The sequence below is a fragment of the Cygnus atratus genome, chromosome 3, assembly GCF_013377495.2.
Source record: "Cygnus atratus isolate AKBS03 ecotype Queensland, Australia chromosome 3, CAtr_DNAZoo_HiC_assembly, whole genome shotgun sequence".
Lineage (NCBI taxonomy): Eukaryota > Metazoa > Chordata > Aves > Anseriformes > Anatidae > Cygnus > Cygnus atratus.
The window spans coordinates 101037214-101060435 of record NC_066364.1 but is presented as its reverse complement, the minus strand read 5'-3'; the positions used below and the strand labels follow the sequence as shown (position 1 = coordinate 101060435).

Here is a 23222-nt window from a genome sequence, read left to right as displayed (position 1 = left end):
GCCCCTTTAAAAGAGAGACTTTTAAGACTCTCTCAGTTCAAACAAGACGTTTGAGAGATGCTTAATTGGCCCCAGTGGATGGGAAAGCATTAAATCCTGGTCCCCAACACTCATTCAGTATAGCTGCTTTTTAAATGGCAAGCAGAATCATCTAATTTTATATACAAATCAACTAGCACGATACTGCTTGGTTGAAAGGGTCACCACAATTATGTAAAACATGAGTATTAGCTATAATTGGGATAGTTTGCTAATACAATAAAAAGCTCTGAACATGAGAAAAGTTATGCTCACAGCAGTAGCTATCACTTTCTAAAGTAAGAATTCATGGGTGAAATGACATGAAAAAGATGGTTATAAAATTTTAATGGAATGATAAAAGGCAAAAGTCAGCCTCTCAGCTGAATTCTTAAAATCCCTATATATCACAATCAGCTCCTTAACTGTAAAATCAATGTGGAGTATAACATGTTGTCAATGTGGTTGTCACTGGAGGGAAGACTGCAAAGTATGACAGCTACAGAGCTCAGCCTGACAATGATGAAAATAAAATCATAAAGCTTTTTACATGGGTGTAATTGTTTATTGAAATAACTACTGAATGTGGTAACAGTTGGCATCTTTTTCCTAAAGATTCTTAGTTCATATTTCAAACCATTTCATTACAGTATTAATACTGGAAGGTAGTTTCATTTTGGCAAATGAAATTATCTTTTACGGCAGGCTATTTTGCTCATCTGCCTCCAAAGTTCAGACTCTACTTAAAATTAAGGTACAAAACTGTCATTAATCTTTTTTAATTTCCTGACTAGAACCACACATTTGTTTACTTATTGTACAGACTGGGGGAGCGAGGAGCTATACTCTCATGGATATATTTCAGGGGAATCTATACTTTCATTAATAAACTGAGACATGTACCTGGACTACTGCCCTTTAAACCTAATGAGAAATACCTGATTTGCTGGGAAACTCTCTCACTAAGCAGAATAGACATTCTGTGCCTTTTTTTCTTGAATCATTTACTCTTTCCAGAAACATGGACAATGAAATTATACATATTAACAAAGTGCAGTGTCTTTCGTATGCTACCGACTGTAATAAGCAGAAAATCCACATTGTATAGTTCTGGGCACAAGGGACCACAGAAATCTTTTATCACATTAGATCACAGAACTCAGAAGTCATTAAGCTGTTTATACACTGACATGCATTGGTAGAAATCCCTTCAGATATATATTGAGAGTTCTCTTCAAAATATTCACATTTTTTGCACACTTCTATTCCAACTGCATGTTGGTTCTAGTACCTCAGTCAGGCAGTTAAGAAAATACTTCTAATTCTTAACCTATAGGCATGCATGAGCAGATTGTACTTTTTGTCATATCATATTTGCCACTATATTACTTCAGCTTAATTGTACTCCTCTTTTGCTGTTCACTCTGTCATGTATTGCACATGATTTTCCGTTCCCTGTATCATCTTGCCAGGTTTTGTCTTCTCTTGCCTCCATTGCCATTTATCTTTCTTGAACACAGGTGGGCACATTTACATCAACCAACTATGTATTAGGTTATATGCCTAAATTATACAGACCTAATTTACACTAACTTTAGACTGAGAGACTAGTCTAAATTTAGACCTAATTTTAAACTGGGAGACTAGTCTTTTCAGACACCCAGTATAAGCAGCAGAGAAAGCAAGCGCTTCCAAAAGCTGAGGAGAACTGCAGCATCTAACCCTCTTGTCCTGAGTTTCCCTCTGGAGGCAACTGCCTCTCTCTACTGTCTACTTCAAGAAACTTTAAGACAATGGGCCTCCTTGCCCTGGAACCAAAGCTTTGGAGTAAGCATGCCGGAGGAACACAGAGCAGCACACTATATGATAGAAATAACACTCCCCTGCTTCATCAGCAAATACATACTGATGAGTGAATAATAAATTGCAGGATCACCCTTTTTAAATTGTTTCATGTTCCTCTAGCAGCTTCCATATGTAAAGATCTCAAGCCATCACTTTGTACTATGTGTTTGTACTGTGAACAAACATTGGACTGGACTATAACTTCCTTAACACAGAAAAGAGATGGATTTGCAGTTTCTATCTATCTAAAAAAATATGGACTGCCTGATAAAGGCACTTATAAAACAGCTTCAGTGAGAACTCTCCATACTGGAAAAATATGCTAATCCAAGTCACAGCCGTCTGAAAGAGAACATGCTGATGACTGAGATGTCCTCCTGTACATACCTCACTGGACTGCAGGCAGTTTCTAGGACATTCCAAATAAAAGAACAGGCAGCTTTTCTCTAAAGTAGTACTTTTTGGTAGCTTCAAATTTGTACAAATCAAGATGCATCTTCCTAAATGCTATGAAAAGCACCTTTCTAATTTGGGAATTATCCCTGTGATGAAATATTACTTCTGGCAGATTGCTATCAGCCAGTACAATTTTGCCAACCACAAAGCTATGCTGTAAGAATGCTGCAGCAGCCATAGGACAAGGTTTAAATGACTATAACCAATTGTTTTGCAGCTTCCTTCCCAGACGGTTTAAAGACTTACCAGGACGAAAGGTAAAACGTAATTGACATCTGCTTTTTATATCTAGAAAACTTCATTTTATTTCTGAGTGCAATGCATAAAATTCTGCTCTCAGCTCAACAGTACTTACTGACCTCTCAGTTCAGTGGTAATTATATTGATTTCAGAGGAGTTATCTTAAACTTACACTCAAGTTACTGAAAGCAAGATCTAATCCAGAAACTTCAACAACTGTTTCTATTTGTCTGGCAGTAAATATTCTGATGCTATACTGACCAAGATCACTGGAACAAACGTCTTTTATCAACACATGTTTAGCAGGTTTTAAAATATTCATAGGATATGTACATTATTCTCATCTGGTACTGGCAGGTTAGACTTTAAAAATTTCATGGAATCAGTTACTAGTTCCACAGTCATGTAAATGGGAATATTTGAAAATTATTTACAGCATTTTTCCTTTAATCAAAAACACCCCAAACCTACTAAGCATTACAATAAGACAATTTATTACCAGATACAACAGATTTTTATGGCAGCTTTTGCTAATTTTTCTTTAATCATTCCTAACATGCTGATAGTTTACTAAATATTTTTCATAAATAAAATATAATATGCAATTTACTACATATTGTGAAATCATCAGCTTGTATTAATATAACTCTACTGTCTTTAAAACTGGATATGATGATTTACATTACTGCTATCAGGTTCATGTGCACATAAACACACATACATGCATACATTTTATTCCTACAGATAGTTTATGCTTTGGTGAAACAAAAAAGATACATTCACTATGTAAAATTTGATAAGAATGTGGATATACACATATATTTCACCAGAGTAAGAGATATGGAAATTTCTACTGTCAAATTGTACTTTAAAAAGTCAAAGTCAAAGGCCCCTGGTTAGCTGGGCCAGGAATTAAGTGTAGTTCTGCAACAAGCTGTCAGTACAGGCAGTTTTATAAGAAACATATTGAAGCCTTGACAGAAATACTGCTTATACCCAATGACAATCATTCAGTCTTAAGCAGCTGAGTTGAACATCCTTTCACAGATGGCAGCCCTCCACAATGATACCAAAACCAGAGACCTTTGTCAACAATGAGTTTTTTTGTCAACAATGAAAGTAAATTACAAGGTTTTTTGGATATTAGAAACATATCAGCATGTATTCTTTAGCAGTATTAATACAAAGGGAACAGGACATTTTAAGAAAAATCAGTTTCCCCTTGGAGACACAGAGTTTGTAACGGAACCACAGAACGTGGTGGTTTTCATTTGTATGTTTGTGATTTTTTTGTTTGTTTGTTTTAAGCTAGAGAACAAGATACAGCATCATAGCTGAAGAGCAAAGTAGATTGGTAATCTTAAAATATTTGAATTTCATAAACACTGGTAGAGGCAGTATATAAATATTTTTCTTATTCTTAAATTCCTTTTGAAACATCTGCCTTCCATACTAACTTCAGGCATTTTTACAGTTGGGTTTTGCAGAGGGTAGTGCTTCATGCTAGTGCACAAATGCTATCCAAGTTCTATACAGCAGCTAACTTCTACATATATGTTCCAGAAGGACTGTTTTCTCACGATGGGGAGTGGAGGGGCAGGTGCCAATCTATTCTCTTTAGTGACCAGTGATAGGGAATGGAGTCAAGTTGCAACAGGGAACATTCAGGCTGGATATCAGGAAAAGGTTCTTCACTGAGAGAGTGTTTGCCTACTGGAACAGGCTCCCCAGGGACATAGTCATGGCGCAATGCCTGTCAGAGTTTAAGACGCATTTGGACTATGCTCTTAGTCATATGGTCTGAATTTTTGGGTAGACCTGTGTGGAACCAGGAGTTGGACTCAGTGATCCTTGTGTGTCCCTTCCAACTCGGGTTATTCTATGATTCTATGATTCGATGACTGTATAGGAATGCATGCTTTGTGTAGGCCTTCTGTCCTGTACCTAACTCTCAAAAAAGAAAATTTTAAAATTCTACACCTACTGCTTTGCAAAAAAAAATAATTTTTACATATACTAACAAGTGATGCCTTTTAAAGTGATGCCTTTCTGTGCACCTCCTACCTAAGAAAGAAACAACACTATGTGAATTATCTGACCAGAGTTAAATAATCAATACAATATGAATGTAATAGTCATAGAAGACTGGTTTCATTCAGACCATGAATGCAGACAAGTTTAATATTATACTCACTTTTGGTAATAGACAAGTACAATACAGGAACTGAATCTCAACAAAGATTTTCAAATGTAGGTAACACATCTTCAGTATGTAAAGACAAAGTTCACAACTTACTTTTATTAGGTAATTACTTAAAGGTAACATGCTTATAGAAATATTTACATGTTTTGAGCTTAAATGGGTTTATCAAATAAAGTTATGTTGTGAGTCATTTGTTCAGCTTCAAAGAAAATTGTTTTCCATTGTTTTCTTTCAGGGTGTTTTCTCAAAATAGACAGCTATCCATTTAGAGGAAGGACTAAAACCAAGTTGTGTCACAAGCACTGAATATTTGCTGCAAAAACTGCTCATCAGCATCAGGTTAAATTTACAGTCCCAAATACAGATGTCATATCAGTGTAAAACAGTAACAACTCAAGGCACTTTGGTGTGAAGGCAGTGCAAGTAAGATAGTAATGAAGCCAGTCAGTCAGGATTTTAGTTTTGTATCATCAACCCCATGGCAACCCTTTCCATGCTCAGAATGTCTTGCTTCCTTATCCAACAAGACATAACAGGAAAAAATCTCTTTAGAAAATACTTAATTTCTCTAAAACCTGCTACAATGGGGTCAACAGTAACAGATTTTTAAAAAGCAAAGATTTTTTTTTTTCTGAAAAAACTGCTCTTACAAAAAAAAAGTAGGCTATTAGATATTCTGCTCCAGTGTATGAGAAAACTAGCAGTTCAGTTTCTTAAAAAAAAAAAGTTGAAAATTATGTATTTTTTATATGTAGTTATGGTAAGCTCAAGTTTTGTCATCTATTTTCGCTCACATACTCTATCATGCAAAATCCTACCCTAACAACTGAAGTGACTATACTAATACACTGACACCTCTTTGTTAAATCAAGGGACTATTGAAAAAATGATGTGGTGTGAGTGTGTAACACATAGAACTATTAATGAGGAAAGTGATGGACGGGACTGGCAATGATAAACTCAATTTCAGACTAGTAGATCACCACTTTGAATTAACAAAGATCAGCGGAAAAGTTCTGTTCAGCTGTGGTATAGTTTAAGTATTCTTTAACCAGAGATAAGACAACAGTCATATACTATTAACTTCAATTTATTTTCTCTGATATCACTGAAATCAGAATCAAGTCCTTGAATGTAAACGAATGCCACTTAAAAGGCTGTACTTAGGTGTATCTTAAACTAGTCATACATGAACACATATGCACGGAGGGATGTTATTTAAAAAAAAATAATATATATATATATACTACTTCCCCAAATATGTATTTAAATATTCACACTTATGAAAAGCTAAGATAACAGATACTTGATCCCTTAGGAGTTAATATTACAAACTATTATTCAGGAAGGAAATACATTATTTCTATATAACTGGGAAAGCAAGATAACCAAATAAGTTATGCACAACAGCAGCTGAACTATTGTTTCTACTTTTTGCTAAATGGAGTTAAATAAGAGTGGACTGCTTACTGTCCTCTGCTGTAGTCATTGAAGTCCAGTCACTATAAGCATTGCCATAACCATTGGAGGCAACCACTCTCATCTGATACTCAGTGTACGGCTGAAGATCTCTGACACTGTGTTGTAAGGAAGCAGTTGGGCTGGAAAGCAACCTGCGAAGAAAAGTAGCGTGATTTACAGCTTTAAAAATCCCACCACCGAAAGCAAGACTAAAACATTACAAGTCTTGCAAAAAAATAACCCATCCACCCTAAAGGTGAGCCATATTTGAGATAATAGGACTTTTCTTCCTCAGCAGCTCACGGTGGCCTTGCAGTGGTCTGCGTACTCTAGAATGTCACCAGCAGAATGCATCCGCCGCATCTGGAGTCGGTAGCTGGGTGCGCCTGGGGCGTTGTTGCGAACTGGTGTAGACCAGACAACCTGAAGACTGGTCGGAGTGGCAGATGAAAGCCTTGGAGGCATAACACCATCTGGAGCTGTCGAAAAACATGGATGAATTAGAGCAGAGAAAACCATGGACAACATATGCTGTGTGGAAACAAAACGCTCCGTATACTGGAAAAACTGTTCCTCGGGATCAACAGCAATGTTAACACGGTCCATTTAGTTTAACATTTTCACTACTAAACTATGATACTTCTTTATATTCTTCTTTCCAAAGCAGTTACATGAATGTCATTTTGCTAAAAGCAAACCTCTAAACACCAAAAGGAATTCATAAGCAACATATTCTCTACCACCTGTTCCTATATTATCTGCTTCTCCTTGTGCCCAGTTCTGCCACCCCTAGAAGTTAAAGATATGCTCACAGAAATGTTACTCAGCAAGACTAACAATGATCAGATCTTTTATCATTCAGGTACCTTCTTACTCTTATAAATTTATAATAATTCAGAAAGAAAACAGAAGAAATTTTAATGAAAAAAAAAGTCATCAGGTAGAAATCAAAATAGATTCACTGAAGTCTCAGTCTACAATTTTGTTAAGGAAATCAGTTTATATGAAGTTGCAGATTTATATCTTGCAGTTTATATGAACTGCAGATCAAAATCTGTCATTAGTAATGCTATGAATGACCTTTAACTGCTGCAAATTTCCCTGTATGCAGTAAAAAGAACTATGCCAACTTGCACCCGGGAGTTTATGGCTTTGCATGTTTTTCTTTAAAAAGAAAACAATCTGTTGGAGAAACTTTCTGTACATAAACACATCTGGAACTTTTATATACAGTGCATGTCTGTAGCTCTGTAGCTCTTTTCCAATGAGTTAAAACACTGGAAAATCACTGCCTTTGTCATTTAAACTTGTGTAATAGTTTTGCGTTTCATAGTCCAGTAGTTACCATTTGCGTTTTTCCTTGGTCATTCCAACAGAAATTCTGGTTGCCGTTATTTCTTGTTTATCTCTGTTATAAAAACAGTCTCACAGATCTGTAATTTAAGGTGTAGTTGTAAGCCTCAAGGCGAAAGTTGTAAGATGAATGAACAGTATTTTACAGTAAGATCTTCATTTACCACCCAAATATGAGGTGGTTACTAAGAGGGAAGCAACAGACTGTGAAACACTGGAAACACTGTCCGAATCCTTCTCTCCCTAGAACAGATGAAAGGATAGCATCAACTCTGAAAAAAAGTCACCAGTCATATACCACATTTTTAAATTTATACTGACATAGGCATACTATGTGTGTGAAATATGTGATATGCGAACTAGCGTCTAGAAGGTTGACTTTGATTATGCATACTTATGACTGGGGAACTCCAAATTGTATGGAAAGGTACAAGACATGGCTTGCTGCAATCTGCAGACTCATTTCCTTTCCCTTAAGTTCAAGGTCCTCCAGTTCACATAAGATAAAAAGTTCCCTTTTTTCTCTGTTACCATGAAAAAGGTGAAATAAAATTTTGGGGCTTTAGCCAGCCTGGCCACATTTGGATACTCCCTCTTGTTGTCATTATCTAGACCTAGGCAATGAGACTCTGCTGAATTCCAAATAAACTTGAAACTTTACTGTTTCTAAATCCAGAAGATGTCTGAAGCTAAAATAATTCATGGCCTGCAAATCCCTTGCAAATACATTCAAGGCCAATCAAGAGCCTGAGAACACCTCAACTCTGAAGGAAAAAAAATGGCTGATTTAACATGAATAGCCACTGACATCCCCCCAGCTGAGCCATCAAAACCAAACATCTGCACACCAAATGCCTCTGTATGTGAATTAAATTACACTCTGAGTAAAATGGAGAACATATATTTACCTCACTTAACATTGCTCTGTTTAGCAGCAACATAACTAATGTTGGAGTTGAGTTGCGCAATACAGGATTTAGTACAGTGCTCACAGATAATCATGAATTATTTTGGCATTTCCTTATAAAGTGCTTACTAAAGTTGTTAGCAGGCAAGCTCAGCAACAAGAAAGACGGCACAATCAATATAATAACTTTTATTAAAGGATTTTAAAGTGTTTTCACAAGCTGACACTAAAACAAAGACTCAATATCCCTTCAAAGCAGGGTACTACCTCATTTAAAACTGAACTGTCTGTAGCTTAATATGCACCTATTGTTTAAGTGCACAGAGAAGTTCTACACAGGAGAAAAGCTACCTCTAACAATTAATCTAATTAGCTGAGTTGTAATTTGGTCAGTAAGCCAAAGTTCACATTGTTATTGAGAAGCCAGTACAAGCAACTCACTGAGGAGGCAAAGCGTTAAATTTATTTCCATCTCTGTAAGAAGACATCGCTTCACCTTTGTCTTTCATTTCTCAGTCTGTTAAATGGAGATAATAATACTTATCCTTTTTTGTAAAGCTCCCTGAGATCCACAAAGTAAAAGCTCTGATTAATCTTTATATATGTATAGTGGTGGTTATTATAGTGATACAGGAATGTTCATCAAAAAACAAAGATGTAGCTGTCTAAATGTCAATAACAATTCACAGTGCAGATGTTATTTTAATGGTGTAGTTAATCTCAGCTAAATGTTCAAATCTCTTCTACCAACAAAAGCCCAACATAGGGAAGTGTGGAAAATTTAGACAAAGCTCTTCTGTGAAAGTCAACTGACCTGTAAAACAGGCCTACCTCACTACTTTCAAACAAACACATTTGAATATTTTGCAAATTTATTTCATTGAAAAGATTTCCTGTAGGTTGCAGAGAATGTCCTTAATCTGCTCTTCCAAAAGGAATGGGACAGGACTGTACAGCAAAGAAGTTCTGGAGTCTCTGCTGAGTCATAATGAAAAAGGTGCTCTGTAAAACTAATCACATTTTGATCATTAAGACTACAGAGCACTTCTCCAAAAAAAAAAAAAAAAGGTAATTCTAAACTGCACACAAAACATCCTTTGACTATTGCAAACACTCCTCCTCACCAAGGTCTTCAGTGTAACATTTTCCTCAGCTTAACCCTTTTTATCCGATCCATATTCCCAAGAGACTCCTTACTACCCAAGTAATAACTGGCAACCAGCAATAATTCTACTGAAAATTTCTCAACAGAAGAGCCATGTATCTATCAGCTTGATATATCGTCTTTAAGATGCAATGTTGCTCAAAAAGCTCCCCTCAAGCTTTAATATGACCCTCAGGGGGCAACCACTCCACTTGCAACCTACTGAATCAACATCTAGCCCAGTAAATCCTCACTTAGCAGGGCAGAAAGTCACACTTTGTCTATGAAGAGATTAAAAAAGCAGAGTAAGATATTTAATCAGATGTCAGTTTTAATCAAAATATTAATTAATAAACAACCCCACAAAATAATAAAAACTGGACTGTTTAATTCTGACAGTAAGATTGTATTCTAGTCATTCAGTTACATGCAGATGAGTCAGGAAAGACCTGATCGCTGCTCTGCAGCTAATATGCTAAACAATCTTTGAAAAGTGTTTTAACTTCTTGCTTCAATTTCTTTATCTTAAGTAGCATATGCAGTAGTAGTCAGCTTTGTAAGTATTTGTGTTAGGGCAGCAAGCATTATATTAAATGATTGCACTTAAATGTTTACTTCATGTTAACAGCCTACTTTTCTGAGAAATTTTCATTATACTTACCATAAAAATATACCTGTAACTTAAATTATCTAAAAGCAGAAGACTTTAGGAAGGATTATTAAAAGTGAACTATTAGGACAATAAGCTATCTACTTCTAAAAATTGTCTGCACTATTAGTTTTTAATAAGATGAAGAAAAGTCAGAAGAGCTTGTTTTGATATCCACCAGCGTGGCATCATCTCACTGCAACTTTGGTAAAGTGACACCACATTTAACAATGATCAGACATATATTGGCCATTCTGTATCCATAATATCTTCAGATCAGCAGCTAGAAGATTTTGGGAGTATGCAAATGTAACTCTACAATTCCCTACATCTGCATGTAAGAAATATTTAGGAGAGCTGATGCATCTTATCTAAATATTTTTCATACACATGTGTATGCAGATGATAACAGAAGGTATTTAACTACAAAGGAATGAAAATAAACTCTCTGCAGTTTGTATCATAACAGCAAGGAACAGTTTCAGTCAGACTGCCTTTAGATGACTGTTTTGCTCAGTCATGGCTACTCTCCCTCTTTTCCAGGTTCAATTCACAAACACCATTTCTTTATCTCATTGCATTGGTTGTTTAGATACTCCTGATTCATTTTCTATTTTAGGTGCCCATACTGAGATCATCTCATTACAGCACTTTTTATGGCAATATGTTCTGCACATTGACATTTGTTTCTCCTGATTTTCCCAGGTATGCCTGTTATCTAGTTGTTTGTGCAGTCCAAATAATTCTAGTCATTGCATTCTCCATAATTCTCAACATGGCCATGCGTGTTTTTTGTTTGTTTGTTGTTTTGTTTTTTTCATTTAACCGAAAGGCAGGCCATGATGCTGGGCTATATGTCATCACTAGAAGGGCATGCTAGTTATAAACCTTTATCTGTTGGCAAGATTGCTTTTTTTCTGTTTCTTATCTTCACAGGTTCATTGAAGTTTACTCTGGTTTGTTTTTTAACCCTCTTTTTTCCAGTCATTTTTCCTACTCAGTATATATTGAATACACTGAGTAATTTTGATTTTGCATTTAATGCTTATATTTCACCAAATTGTTTTCCACCTACTCAGTGACTAATGAATGTATAGGTATTCTTGAATTTTATTTTTAATTTTATAATTTCACTGATAACATGTTTTCAGTTACAGATACTGTTCCATCTAATAATATATCTACCAGGGACAACATAGCTCTAGTTTAACTTTCTGTTACATGTCCTATTCAACATAAATCAATACATTTTGGAATATACAATGTGGAAGGTCCATAGTGGCACTCTTGCTTGCCCCAGTCTGGGGCTCAAAAAGTATGGTAAGCGCTCTGGAAAAAACAACTCAAGAGACATAAAGCTCTAGCTTAATGTCTCCTTAAACTTCCCAGTAAATACAAACCTGTTCACACCTAATGTTCTTGAAATTTTCCTTTCAGAAGCATGACATAAACAGAGTACAAAAACATCTTGTTCTCTCTTCATGATCTATCCTGTTATAGATCTGCTTTAATAGTAATTTCATCTGAGAAGGGGTCACTTTGTATAGTTGTTTGCTTTTAGCATTAATGTTACTTATACTAGTTAGGCATAATAACATTCGGAAAATTGAAAATAATCAGTTTGAAAATCTAAAATTTATCTTTAACTGGACAGAGTATGCAAGCTTTAACTGCAAATTTTCCTCCATTTGCAGTATTTGGTGTTCTAAGCTGCAAAGTACAATTTCAGTAAGGCTTGAAAAATCAACTCACACTTTACTCCGTGGCCTGCAGAAGTGAACTTTAAGACAATGCTCTTATGAAATCCCAGAATGGGCTTACTTATTCCTGATTAATACTACTGTAAAGAAAAACAAAATCAGACCTCACCCTCCTTTTCATAAGCTTTCCCCCCATGTACAGCCTCAATATTTCTAATCAACATATGGGTCTCAAGTAAAAGTTTGTGTAAGAGATGCCTTTCCTAAGTGCTATATTTTACTGAAATCAACATTATAAAAATGTTTTACAGACTTGTCTCCTTTACCTTTATTTAAGAGGTAACCTGCCTTTCTTCTCTCATGCTCAACAAAGTTTATCCACGCTACTCAGCATGAACTTTGCTAAACTCTAAAAACTACAGAAGAATACCAGTAAGCAATTAGCTGAATGATTAATGGTTATAATACCTGTAATAAAGACACTGGATAGAATTTATAACTGCCCAGTAAAGCTAATTATTCATCAGATTATTTAAAAGGATGCCTAGCCAATAACTGTCATATCACAAAATTAATTAAAAAAAAAAAAAAGACCATGAGGAAAAAACATAAGAATCGATGTTGCAAAATCGGGCAGAAATCATAATTAAACAACTATTATAGGCCATTTGTGACTCAAGCTACCTGCAAAGTGAAATACCTCTGTGAGTTAGCTTTGAGAAACTATCAGATCTGCCACTTTTCCTTACTGGAGGGAACAGATGTGGCAAGAGGGGAGGGAACAGGATTCTGTCCATCTTCAAGTAATATCTTCAGCTTCCTACATGAAGCAGCTTTAGAAATGAATATTGTTGTTCCTCTTTTTGGAGAGAATTTTGCATCATCTTCAAAGTCTTGCAGGTTCCCTTACAACTGATACCTGCTGGCAGAGAGCTAGGCAAGTAAACTAGCTTTCACATTGCTGCAAACACTGGCACTTCTCACCTCTGGTGGTAGTCTCACAGAGTACTGGCAATGAGACTCTTAGCTAAACTGAAGTTTCCTTCTTAATATTGATGGTATAATTGCAAAGAACTGCAGGCTGCTGACTTACAAGCATTTTCCTTCATATTTGAAATGAACCAGTTCTCAGGTAGCTACAATTTCTGTAACTAAGATGATGTCACAACCAGAGCAATAACCGCAGATAATTACTCAGGAGGACTTCACCCTTTCCATCAACGGCTATTTGAAGTGCATTTCAAGAATCAGAGATGAAAACCTAGCACATGAATCAGATGGAAGGAACTCATCAGATGGAAGGAACGTGCATCAAGAACGTCGTCGCTAGCCAGTCAAGGGAAGGGATTGTCTCTCTCTAATCTGTGCTGGTGAGGCCTCACCTTGAGTACTGCATGCAGTTTTGGGCACCATAGTATAAGAATAATAAAACATAAATATATATATATATATAAATAATATAAAGAGAGTGTCCAGAGGAGGGCAACAAAGATGGTGAAGGACCTAGAGGGGAAGACGTATAAGGAGAGGCTGAGGTCCCTTGGTTTGTTCAGCCCAGAGCAGAGCAGGCTGAGGGGAGGCCTCATGGCGGCCTGCAGCTCCCTCACGAGGGGAGCAGAGGGGCAGGCGCTGAGCTCTGCTCTTTGGGGACAGTGACAGGACCCGAGGGCATGGCATGGAGCTGGGACAGGGGAGGGTCAGGCTGGGTGTTAGGGAAAGGTTCTTCACTGAGAGGGTGGTCGGGCACTGGGACAGGCTCCCCAGGGCAGTTGTCACAGCACCGAGCCTGCTGGAATTTAAGAAGCGTTTAGACAGTGCTCTCAGACACATGGTCTGATTTTTATTTTTTTTTTTGGTGGTGGTTTTTGGGGACCCAGGAGTTGGACTTGATGATCCTTGTGGGTCTCTTCCAACTTGGATATTCTGTGATTCAATAATCAGGAAACCCGCCCTTCAATGTTCATGATTGTTTATGACTTAATAATTTTTCATACTGAACTGAAAGATGGCAGAGGAATATAATTATTCCCAATAGATAGTACTGTTGATTAGCCCTCTAATTTGACACAGCAGCAAGAGGATGAGCTTATACTGAGACACAAAAATTCACATTCCTGGAACAAACATGGTATTTCCAAGATTTCAGCAGCTGAACTGTCAGGGAAAGATCTATCCAGTACATGGTGAAGGCTAGCTAACAGTAGCAACAATATTATTTTCAGCATGGCTACTCCCCGTGTTGACGTGGTGAAAAGTATGGGTAAGTAGGCAAGTTAGCTACTTATATCAACGAAACACAAAGGAAACAAATAGTCCACTTGAGGAAGTCCTGAAAGGCTTTTAAACCATTGATCAGATCATAGGAAGGCAGAATAATCATCTTCTGTGATGGCAAAGAGTGTGAGATGAGCTCTGAGACAACAGATGAGAGACAACTCTTAGTCCTATGTTGCCAGTATAGCTGGTTGCAAGGAGAGTAACTTAGGATGCAGATAAAGGAGCTGGTAGAGTGTAGAACAATTTTCTTTTGTAAGTTCATTAGCTCTGAAAACATGCAAGTCCCCAAAGAAACAAAATAAAGCAAATGAAGTCACTGTTGGTTGAGAAAAGGCCAGGGAAGGAAGTCTAAACCTATGTAGCTTAAAGAATAGAGGAGAGCAAGGTGATAGACATATAGTAATATTCAACTTCACCAAAAATAAAAAGACAAAGAGAATCTCTGAATCCTGTTTAAAAAGGACATACAGTAAAGAGATCAAACTGCTGCAAGAAGGATTTCAAACTGGAAATTCTCCATCAGATAAAACAAACATCTTACCTCAAACAATACATACAGTTTTGAAGACAGAAGATGAACAAGATGATTTCCTCATGAACTCTTCTTTGGCCTAATAACTTAACAATGGGCTCTAACATCACAGAAGATGAAGAAGGAACAAAGAAACAAGAAAAGGTAAACACCTTTTCTGAAGTGCCCAGTTGAGGCCTGCTGAAAATGAATTTCTGATATACTGTATCTTTTATTCTATGACTGTAAGAAAAGGGATGACATAGGATATTCAAAATCAGAAAGCAGCACTCCACACAAGCAAGTGGAAGTGGTTTCTGCAAATGATTGTTGCTATATCTCCACTCAATTTGGCAAGAGAAACTAAGAAAATATAGCAACCTAAATGAATGCTAAAAAAAAAAGTAAATAAAAATTAGATATTGGAAAAGTTATAAATGTTCTAGTTAAGTAAGTCTCCTGGTTCAAATGTGGGCAGTGTGCGTACACCCACAGTATGAATGTGCCAGTGGACCACCACTCACAGAATTCTCTACCATGCCATTGATGTGCATTTTAACAAAGAATCAGTTGATATATCCTTAAATTTACAGACTGGAGAACAACACAATTTTTCAAATAATTTGGATCCTCAATAATATTACCTGTATTTATTTTTAATCCGTAAATTTCTCTGCGATATGTAGAAGATGGTATGAAATACTGACATTTCTGATGGAATCCAAGCTCACTAGTGTCCATAAAAAGAAAACCAAGCTGACAAGGTGACAGATTAGCTGGTGTCAGTGAGCCACTATGCACATTGGGTGATGCAGTCTGATTATATCTTGAATGTCCCGTGTACCAGTAAGATCCAGGTCACTGGACTACCTTTTGGACGCGACTCAACCGAAGCTGTAACAACAGACAGTTTTACCCTCAAATCCTTTCCCATTTGAAGAAAGAGAAGAAAAAGAGTTTTCCCCAAGTTCCTGGATTACTATCTAGGCAACACAAAGCTGGATTTGGTTCACAACTAATAATTAACTTCTTTATGGGATACATGGTAATCACAAACAAAACAAAACACAAACCCAAATCTGACTGTCAATGTCCTATTATAAGGAAAATCAGACACAGGCGTTGAGAAAGAAGGAAGTGTTTCTTTCCACCTACAGTCGGTGTCCCCATCTCTTCCACAGAAAGTGTGAGCAGAAAGTCTGACTCTCCAGCATGCCCAGAAGGAATCAGCTCTCTGCTGTGGCTCTCCCAAAACACTGCATCCCCTCTACCTGTCACCTCTTCTACTTCCCTTTCTGCAACAGAAAAACAGGCATTTACACTGCCACATTTCCAGTAGCATTTACATGTTTATTTGAACGTTGTTTTGAATCAAATACTGTATAGTACTATGATTTATAAATAGAAAGAACATTTAGAAAAAGCACTGTTGAATAATAAAATTAAATCTTAGTTATGAACAAGGAAAAACAATCATTTTACTTTTCATTAAAAACAGCTATAACAACTGTTTATAGCAATAAGTAGACCATTCTTGACAGCAGAGTCACTTTTCAAAGGATCAGATGATTTTATAATTACTGGGAGTTGTGACTTTGCTTGGATTATCTAAAGACCAAGGTACTGCTTCCTTGGGTGTGAGTACACTTGGATATCTCAGCTGAGGTTCACAGAATCACAGAATGGCTGAGGTTGGCAGGGACCTCTGAAGATCATTGAGTCCAAACCTCCTGCCAAGCAGGCTCACCTAGAGAACATTGCGCAGGAATGCCCATCCAGGTGGGTTTTGAATATCTCCAGAGAAGGAGACTCTCTGGGCAACCTGTCCCAGTGCTCTGTCACCCTCACAGTAAACAAGTCCCCCCTCATATTGAGCCAGAACCTCCTGTGCTTCAGTTTGTGCTCGTTGCCTCTTGTCCTGTCACTGGGCAAATGTTGTGCCATCACAAATGCATCATGTTACAGCTTTGGCTTAGTTTCTAGCCTCCTGACAGTACTGATATAAAATAGTACCAAAGCTACAAACACAGCTGGTCTCATCATGTTTCAGATTTTGTTATATGTTCATGGTATAATATTCCTACAATCACTGTTCATACATCTTTGTTTTCTGCAAGGAGCTTGCAGCGTTTCTGGAAGGCTTTCTATATTCTAACTTTCTTAATCTTCTTAAATATATCTTTATGAAATATATGTATATGACATACGAGAAAAGCAGCTAGTTCTTGGATATTTTGTTCATATATCAAAAACCACCACAGGAGTGCACTAGGGAATATGTTGTCAAAGAAACCATGGAATTTCAGCTTCTCATTTCCAATTTTCCCTAAGGTGTAGGTGCTTATCACAACAATATCAAAGTGTCTTCTATGTCAATGCACTGAAATAAATATATTCCCACTGAAATTCATGGAGGAAATTCAGAAATTGGGAATGTACAAAATCTCATAAACTTTACAAACTCTAACTTAATGGAGAGTCCTTTCTTTGGGCAGAAGGAAGTTTTGCTCACTTAAAGACACTGGAAGTCATACTCTTAAAATATTGAGGACATAATTGTTTGAAAATTTACCCTCACACTTCTATCGAGCATCTTCTAAAATTTTGTTCCTTGTAAGTGTTTTTCAGTAGCAACCACATTCTCATAAATGGAATAATAAAAAAGACATTTATTATTTGCTTCAGTCTTCAAGCTATTAAAAAGCATATTATCTTTTCCCGTTCACCTGAGTTGAACATGGCTGAAAACAAATATATCAAACCAGCAACACTTATTAAGTGGAAACTCTGATTTGTGTGTGTGTTATCACAACCTGCTTCATGATTCACTCTAAAGCATATAGCCTTTGAAGTAGCCTACTCTAGTTTCCTTCTGCAAAGCACAGCATATGTCAGGTTCAGACGAAATACCAAAAATGATTGTATATTTTATTAAAAGCCTATTTTTTCCTCTCTCTCTCTTTTTAACAAAAGTCTAATTTAGTTGTTGTTCCCTTAGGTACAAAGTACACAGTTCATAATTCATTTGATATAAAATGTCAGTTTAGATTTTTGCACTTCTTTGATAAATGAGAAAAAAAATGTACATTTCAATTTCCTTCTATGAGGTTTTACTAGCAGAAGACCCCCTCCCATTGTGCTGCTCAAAGACCTTCGTGTTAAATTAAACATCAAGATTCAGAAACTGTAGGGAATGATATTTCCAAGACATACAGTACAAATATATGAGACTGGGAAAAAAGGTAATGATTTTTCCTACCACTAAAGTGATCTCTCCCAAAGAGCATCTTTGATCCTTGAATTAGTTCTCAGTTATAATTTAATACATCAAAACTGTCAGCAGCTTTCCTTACATTTAGACACAAAGTGATATAGTCAGCTCCACAAAGAGCAAAATACAACATTGAGGATCTTGCTTCCCTCCCAACATGTGCTTGTGCTTCTAAAGCCTATCAATATTAATGGGGAAAATGTGTGTACATCAAAGGAAATAGCAGAGAATTAATTTAATTGTATCTGTCGTCATTAACAGTATAGAGTGTTTTTCCTGATATAACCAAATCCCGCCATTGATCAACACACAAAACTCTCATGGGGCTAATCTGCACAATAGCAAAGAGCAGAATCAGGAATTTAGTTCTGGAAATAAAACTATTATAATTAGGGAAATGGCAACAAAACACTGTATATTATTCTCTTTTGTAACATATGAGGCCAAGTCGAACAAATCCAAACTATCACATTTACAGAGTAAACAAGAATTCTTATCACTTCTCAAAACTGCCAACTGCAATGCTATGGCTGTCACTTCACGTTACAGTCTAGTACAGCAGCTGCAGTATCAATGAATTATGCTGTATTAGGAAAAAAAAGCAACAGGATCACATTCTCATGTTCATGCTGAGTATCAACACCAATGAACCCAGATCCACAAATGCCCAGAAGCCACGACCTGCTCCCTCAACCCCTTTGCTGCCAACGTGCACACTGCTTAACCCCAACCAAAGTAGTGGCCTTACCCCTGGGTTATAATAGTGCCTGCTCTGTCTTCTCCCTCAATAAATAAGGTATCTCTTTTTTTGCTCAGTAGCAGACTTTCACCTAGAGAGATAGGCCATATTCTGCCTTCCTTGTTCATAAACCCGGAGATTAGTATGCTGCCCAGGAAAGTGGGAGATGAGAATGTCAGTCACTTAGGATAAACAATCCAGATCTCCTTATTTTTTGTGGCCAATGCTGTAACAGAGATAAGCTACAACAGAATATGAATAGAATATATTTGAGGCCGCACCTCGAGTACTGTGTTCAGTTTTGGGCCCCTCGCTACAAGAAGGACATCGAGGTGCTCGAGAGAGTCCAGAGAAGGGTGACGAGGCTGGTGAGGGGTCTGGAGAACGAGTCTTACGAGGAGCGGCTGAGGGAGCTGGGATTGTTCAGCCTGGAGAAGAGGAGGCTCAGGGGCGACCTTATCGCACTCTACAGGTACCTTAAAGGAGGCTGTAGCGAGGTGGGCGTTGGTCTATTCTCCCACGTGCCTGGTGACAGGACGAGGGGGAATGGGCTAAAGTTGCGCCAGGGGAGGTTTAGGTTGGATATTAGGAAGAACTTATTTACTGTTGTTAGGCATTGGAATAGGCTGCCCAGGGAAGTGGTTGAGTCACCATCCCTGGAGGTCTTTAAGAGACGTTTAGATGTTGAGCTTAGTGATATGGTTTAGTGGAGGACTTGTTAATGTTAGGTCAGAGGTTGGACTCGGTGATCTTGGAAGTCTCTTCCAACCTAGACGATTCTGTGTGATTCTGTGATTCTATGAAAGGTGACACCTCTGTTCCACCTGACTATGGCAAAAATCCCTACCTGCTTTTATGGATTGGTCCCCCACTAAAAACAGCATTTCAATTGACAGAAATATGTTATCTACTGAAGCAAAATATTTAATATTTAAAGTGAATGGAAAGCAATTCAGACAAGCTTATTCACACATGGAAATAATCCATGCAAAATATACAGTTGGCTTATCTGATGAATAAGGTAAAAGGATTACAACCTTTTATACCCAACCCATCCACACAGGGATGTTCATACCGCATTGTTAAATAGCTCCTCATCAGTTAATGTCCTGTTCTAGATACTTGTAACAAATAAACCATTTATATGAATTAACTCTTGGCTTCAGTTCTTCAGCACTAGCTGAAGAACAGATAAATCCACTGAAATCAGTGGAAGTGTGTCAATGTAAAACAATGAATGATCTGTTCCAAATATTTTTTACTGAGAAGACCTTGGCTACTGTTTTCTTGTTCAAAATTAGGTAGCCTAATTGATAAACAGTCTTTGTAACACCGTCACGTTTCATTCAAACCCAAGCCAGGCTGCCTGTATTTTTTTGCCTTATATGCCATGGGAAATGTCACAGCATTTACTCCAATCTGTACATACATCGCCATATATGAGGTAAAGGAAAACCTTGGCAACATTTATTCTCTACAGAACAGTATTTCTTTTGACAAAAAGTTAAGACGAAGGGAACACTTTCCCTCCTTTGTTCATTTTTAAAACACAGACTGAAAGGACTACATTTTCATCACAGAAAATTTACAGCTGCTTAATTCAGATTACAATCATTGGGAACATCCCGTTCAATTTTTTGGACAGCACTATCAATTTCTTAGGAACAACTATTTCAAATACAGTTCTTAGTATGTAAGAGCAATCACCACTTCAGTGAAAGAAAAAATAGAGAAAAGAGACATATTCTTTCTTTATATAATGTCATCGTTTCACTCAATTTCTTTTCTTTCTACATGCTCTGTAAGAACTGTTTTGATAATCCCAAATCAGTCAACCTGAATTCACTTGTTTTCTGTGTACACAGTGGGCACATTCAACTTTGGTGACACCTTTCATGCAGAGGCAATCCCAGTCTAAGCTGGGGAACAAGATCAGAGGCTGCCAAACTTTCTAACATGCATATTATACTTATCAGCACTACAATTAATATAAAGTCTCTTTACCTTCCTTTTCTGCCTTTCTCTTTGCAAATATGTCTGTAAAATGGAAATAACAGTAACAAGCCTACTGGGAAGCTGAGTCAGCAAATATCTAAAAAAACATAAAGGTAAATATCTCAGTATATAAATAGTAAGAATTATTACAATTGAATCCTGGATGTATCCCACGATAATGTGAAATACATGAATTCTCTTTCTCTTTTATTTTACTAACCTGGAATTAATCTTTCTAAAATGGTAGTATTTCCTTGTCAGAAGTACAAGTCAGACCTGCATACAGATCCAAAGAGAAACAGGCAAAAATCCAGTATTTATGCATGAATGCTCATATACTAATATATCATACACATATTGTGTGTGCACATATGCACATGTGTGCAGACACAAAAATAAATGTTTAGTAAGAAAAGCACAGTGAGGAAAAAATGCAAAATGTCAGAAATGACTATAGACCCCAATGGCCACCTTAACTCTAAGAAAGAGGGTAACAAATCTGCACTGCCTTATAGGGACACCAGAGGAAAAATGTTGGCTCTAATCACTGATTCACACCCATTTTCCCTTCTCTCTCCCTTTTCATCTTTATAGAGAAGCTTATTTCCTCTTAAGGACTCAGAAAACTAGCACAAAGATGATGGCAGAGATGTTCCAGAATGAGAATCAATATATGAGGAAAAAGCAGCAAAAAACAAACAAACAAACAAAAAACCTAAATAACTTTATGGAAGAAAAATATTTTAATTCTGCAGTATGTTTTAAAAATTCAGATTATAAAGTTTAAGATTTTTTAATTCAATTTTAGATCTATTTCCAAACTTCACAAAACCCTCCCAATTAGGAGTTATATTTATCCCGACAGGCAAGCAGAAAAAAAAAATAAAAAAATCAAAAACACTTTTATGCCCATCATGTTTAAGAAAGAACATGTCTGTATTTGTCCCCAGCTAGAGAGGGGAAAAAGTGGTGACTTGCTCCACTCTACATTTAACCCTTGGGAAAATCTTGAGACATCCTGATTTTTTTTTCCCTTTGGCTTTTTTTTTTTTTTTAAATACGCAAACCATAAGAATACATAAGAGTTCATTGCAAACAGATGAACGTCCATCCTCAACAGTGCAAAGTAGCTCAAAAAAATGTTGCCACTTTACTCAAGTGTTTTATGATCAGCAGAATAACTTCCATAATCTAGAGGCTTCGAGAACAGAAAATACAGTTTAAAATAACAACAACAGAAAACACCAGACATTTTCATTTGCTGACAGCTTATGGAAATGACATTTTTTTGGAATCTATAGAGATGGTTGTCAAAAATAAATATAATAAAAACTGAACGTTTCAGAAAAGCAGTGCAAATCATGCAAGCAAAATAACATAAAAATCGATCCAATTCCCAATACTTGCACATGTCTGCAAAATGGTTCAAAAGACAACACTCATGGTGTGACATGAAAAGACAACAATGGTGTGATTTTTCAAATGTATTCTGCATATTTTCACTAGGAATCTCAATATAATTTTATTATAGAATTCCTTCAACAGATGAAGCAGGCTAGTTTATTGCATAAAGAATGTTGACTTTAGTTACAGTACTGAACAATTTGATTGAGATTTATACAAAATGAAAACAAAAAGCATCTTCAGGCATAAGATGATATAAAAATTGTATATCTCATCTAAATTGTGTTCTTTTTAATGTACAATTGAAATTGGTCTGAAATAGGTTTATGTGATGGTAGGTAGTCATTTTAAGTAATGATCTGCAGCTAAATCCCACAACAGGCCATTTTTCCCACCTCTACATATTCCTTTGTTTTTCAGAAGACCAATCAAGCTGTAGTTTTCCAGTGTGAAATCTGCTCTACCACAGATTTCTTCCAAGAGACCTTAAGTACTGCCTGGACCTCAAGCTAAGGCTCAGGTTTTGGAAAGGCCTGGACTGAGACCTCCACACAGAGGTTAATTGCCTGCTTAGAGATGATCTATAGGCTATTTCAAGCTGTTGCACAGTTCTCACTTTCTCATCTGGCAGTCCCCAAGCAAGAAAAAGCATCCATGTCCTGGGCAACTAAAAATGCAGTGTTGATCTTCTTGCCCTGTTTTATGCAGCTCCAGAAGACAGAAAGCAAAGAGCTGACAGAAAAAGCTCTCCTATGTCCAGAACATGGGAACAGGATATGCTGGAACAGCATAGCTGGAACTACGGGGGATCTTCCAAGCCCCAAAAGGACTAGATGCAAGGGAAAATGGAAGGAGGCAATAAGAAAAAAAAAAAAAAAAAAAAAAAGACACAGTTGGAATGTCTTTGTCTTTTGTTATTCTCCAGCTTTAGGAGTAGGGGTACAATTTAGAGCAACCCTGATGTGGTCCTTCATGATGTGTGGAGTTAGGCTGAGCCACAGTTGGCTGTGGTATAGAAAAATGAGCAGAAAAGTGGGCAGCTCTGTCCC

General features: G+C 36.9%; 1 protein-coding gene across 1 annotated transcript in view; it reads right to left on the bottom strand.

Moving 5' to 3' along the window:
- USH2A (usherin) overlaps positions 1 to 23222 on the bottom strand; it is a 422856-nt gene that overhangs the window by 130901 nt on the left and 268733 nt on the right. Inside the window, 2 exon segments of the mRNA XM_050709829.1 lie at positions 6233 to 6375; positions 6552 to 6702. Of these exon segments, the coding sequence (XP_050565786.1) occupies positions 6233 to 6375; positions 6552 to 6702 (294 nt within the window).